At 40.3% G+C, this 3254-nt stretch overlaps 1 protein-coding gene across 1 annotated transcript; it reads right to left on the bottom strand.

Moving 5' to 3' along the window:
* Positions 1-1352: 1352 nt before the first annotated feature.
* LOC119421893 (reprimo-like protein) lies at positions 1353-1956 on the bottom strand. The gene has a single exon (XM_037689259.1). The coding sequence runs from the start codon at positions 1954-1956 to the stop codon at positions 1450-1452; it is 507 nt and encodes a 168-aa protein (XP_037545187.1). The 3' UTR covers positions 1353-1449.
* Between the last annotated feature and the right edge of the window lie 1298 nt (positions 1957-3254).

Here is a 3254-nt window from a genome sequence, read left to right as displayed (position 1 = left end):
TGTGGGTCCAGACTCAACGTAAACAAAGCTCTCAGCTGAATCTGTTAAAAACCTTGTTGAATTCTGAGTCATGTGATTGACATGTATTCTGTGCATGTAAACAAGCATTGATGAACTGGACATGTGTAAAATCTCTGAGAAGCCATTAAGTTGGAAACATAAGAGTTAATCTGCTGCTAAACTCAAAAGAAGACGGAGCTCAGTTTTCAAACATGAACTCGTGAGTTTTATATTTTTCAGTCGCTTCAGTTCTATTTTTATAAATAACAAACACACGGGGTAGTTAACCTGTCACAAATTGTACATACAGGTGTCTTCATCAATTATTAATAAAAACTGTGCAGATAAAGTTGAATACTTTATGAATTAGTTTTATCTGGTCTTCATAACTTTTCAATCTTTTAAAATTTGTCTGAGTCAGGATTAAATCATTCTCAGCACTTGTCTTCATTTTCAGTTAAATCACGTTATTAATATGCTCACAGCATTTAAAGTGCACCATTAAAGTTTTCATTTTAATCTTATGAATAAGTAATAATCCAATCCATTGTGAGTTGTTTGACTCGTGACAAACCCTAAAAGTTTAAAATCAAAGCAGCTGGACTTCTGCTCTGCTGTAAAACACAATTAAAGTTTCAGCTGGGGAACTTCTACAGTCAGAACTGGAGAATGTGGAGCTCCAAGCTTGAACCTGCGCTAACACACGCTCTTTAATTATGATGCTCAAAGTTGAGATTTTTAAGCCAAACTGGTAAATAAAAAAATAACTTTCAACATTAAACTTCCTGAAACACGTTCTTCCTGTCAATGTTTAAAAGTCATTAATCCCACACACAAGGCTGAGCATTTTTAATCTTTTAATTTCATGCTGCAGTTAATCAGTACAAAATATTTCATGCAGCATCAGCACTTTCAAAAGTGTAAAACTTGTCCAGAAAAATCACGTCACGGATCAATCAGCGCATGCCAAACAGGATCACAACCACCCCATAAATCTGTTTGTTCAAAACTCTACAAAATTAGAATGTTTTCACTTCATATCACCAAGAAAAATACTTTAAATTTCCTCAAAAATATACCCACGTCACATCCACAGGTTAAACGTGCAGGCGTGGAACTTCACAATCATGCTTGTGGCTAAAAATTTTAAAACATAAAAAATATAACAAAACATGAGGTAACAGCTTGTAAACATGTTACTTTGTTCAAGTTGGCAACATTCAAATCACTTCAAAATACTCAACAGATCTGTGGAAACGGCCGCTTGGATTTTACGCACGAACTTTACGCACAAGCATTGGTCGTTGGTCTGTTTTCCTCGAGTCGTTTTCGGAAGGAAATCTGACATTTTTGCATATTTTTCCCCTCTGGGACAGACAAGACGTCTTGGATGGATATATGCAGATGCGGAACTTGATCTGTCTCCCACAGAGCCTGATGTGTGTCCTTTTAGCCGAGCCCGATCATCACAGTCTCCACGTCTTTGGAAGGTCTCCGGTCTTTCACCAGGAAGTTGATCATGCTTTCTGATTTGATCATCAGGTTGCAGCCGAGGAAGAAGATCCCAAACATGACGGTGAGCGACAGGACGCACAGCACGGCGATCTGCACCACGCGCATCACGAAGAGTTTGCGCTCATCTTGCGGCAGCACGAGCGACCCCCCGCCGTCGCCGGTCACCACGCTGTCCGTGCCGTTACTTGACAGAGTAGCCAGAGCTGCCGCGAGGCTCTGGCTGCCGTTAACCAGCGCGTCCTGGGTCGCGTTGAAGAGGGAAATGTTCATGTTTCCGCGCGACTTGTCACCAAAAAGACACGCGGCTCCTGCTGACAGGGACACGGCGTCACCACAGAACCTGCGCTCCGAGGAAAACGTTGCCTCATGTGAGTTTCTGGACAAAAAACAACAAGAAGGAAACACAAGACGCTTCCGAGGTCCGGGTCTACCACCGCACATGGAGTTTAGTTTTAGTGCGTAATGGTCACATCCAGTGAGAGGGCTGCGTCAAAACAAACAAACGGATGATGTTTTATTATTACAATTATTCAAAGCTGCTTCTTTTATTTTCAGGAGTTCAGAAGTGAGCGCGCAGAGTGCGACACATTTCCCTCGGATGGAACAAGAGACACTCCCCGTGCGCCCGAGCTGCCTGCGCGCGCTCCCTCTGTGCTGCTTTTTAACGTGATCATGGACCACCTGCACCTCCTCACAGAGAGGAGTCAGGTGGTCCAGGACCAGAAGCTGGACAGCGCGCCCTCTTTATTTAATTATGAGTTTATAAAAAGTCCCGTGAACTTGTCTGAAATTAAACTTTCAGGCAAAACTGGGAGTTGATATTTTATTTTTTTCAACTTGCTGTCAATATTTGTTTACTGTGCCCATCCTAAAGGAGCTCGGTCACGTGACTAGAGCTTTGTTTGCAGACATTTCTGGATCCCTTTAACTAAATTGGAAAGTGGTGGAGTAAACGTTCAAACTGAAGCATTTCATGTAGTTCAGGGTGATTTTTTTTTGTTTTTCATAGAGTACCTTTAAAGTTCACACCTCACTCCCTTTAATTCAGACTTTCATAAACTCTAAAGGCTTTTCAACAAGATTAAAGTGAAAACTCGAAGCAATAATGAACCACTGCAGAGAAAACTTGAACTGAGATAATATGAGCTCAGTGATGAAGACTTGAACTAAAATATACGACCCAGCTCCAAATTTGTTACAAATTTCCCTCTTTGCTTTTTCTATTTTTCTTTTTAACTTTGCAGCTGAAACTAAATGGAGGAGCATTTAATTACTGAATGTCTTTCAGAAATAAATTTATCTGGTTTGGCTGTTGTGACGTGAACGTGAAGCTTCATCTGGAAACAAGAATCGAAGAGTTTCTGCAAATTGTCAGTGAAAAACGAAGATGTTCTCCTTCGTGCACGGCTGTTCGAGGTTTCATTCAGTGAAATCAACATTTTATTATTAAATGTTTGGTTCAAAAGAGAAAAATACTCTGAGTTTAACTGTTTATAGTTTAGAAAATTAATGTATGTAATACGTTTACCTGACATCAAACTGCAATAAAAATGTTTTTGCTCTTCAGATCAGTGCTAAATTCAAAATAACTTTATTGCTGGTGCAGCTTCTCAGTCATCCAAGACATGAGTCGAATCAAAGCAGCTTCATTTTCTAGTTACTGAAAACGCTGCACTTCTCATTTAAGGAGCTTTGCTGAGACCTTGAGTACACAATTTCATTCCACCTCATCACATGTG

Source organism: Nematolebias whitei, chromosome 15 (genome assembly GCF_014905685.2).
Source record: "Nematolebias whitei isolate Nwh7 chromosome 15, NemWhi1, whole genome shotgun sequence".
Lineage (NCBI taxonomy): Eukaryota > Metazoa > Chordata > Actinopteri > Cyprinodontiformes > Rivulidae > Nematolebias > Nematolebias whitei.
The sequence above is the reverse complement of the archived record's forward strand: the minus strand, read 5'-3'. Positions and strand labels throughout refer to the sequence as shown.

Coding starts and splice junctions, on each gene's coding strand:
- LOC119421893 (XM_037689259.1), bottom strand. CDS start 1,956: ATGTGCGGTGGTAGACCCGGACCTCGGAAGCGTCTTGTGTTTCCTTCT.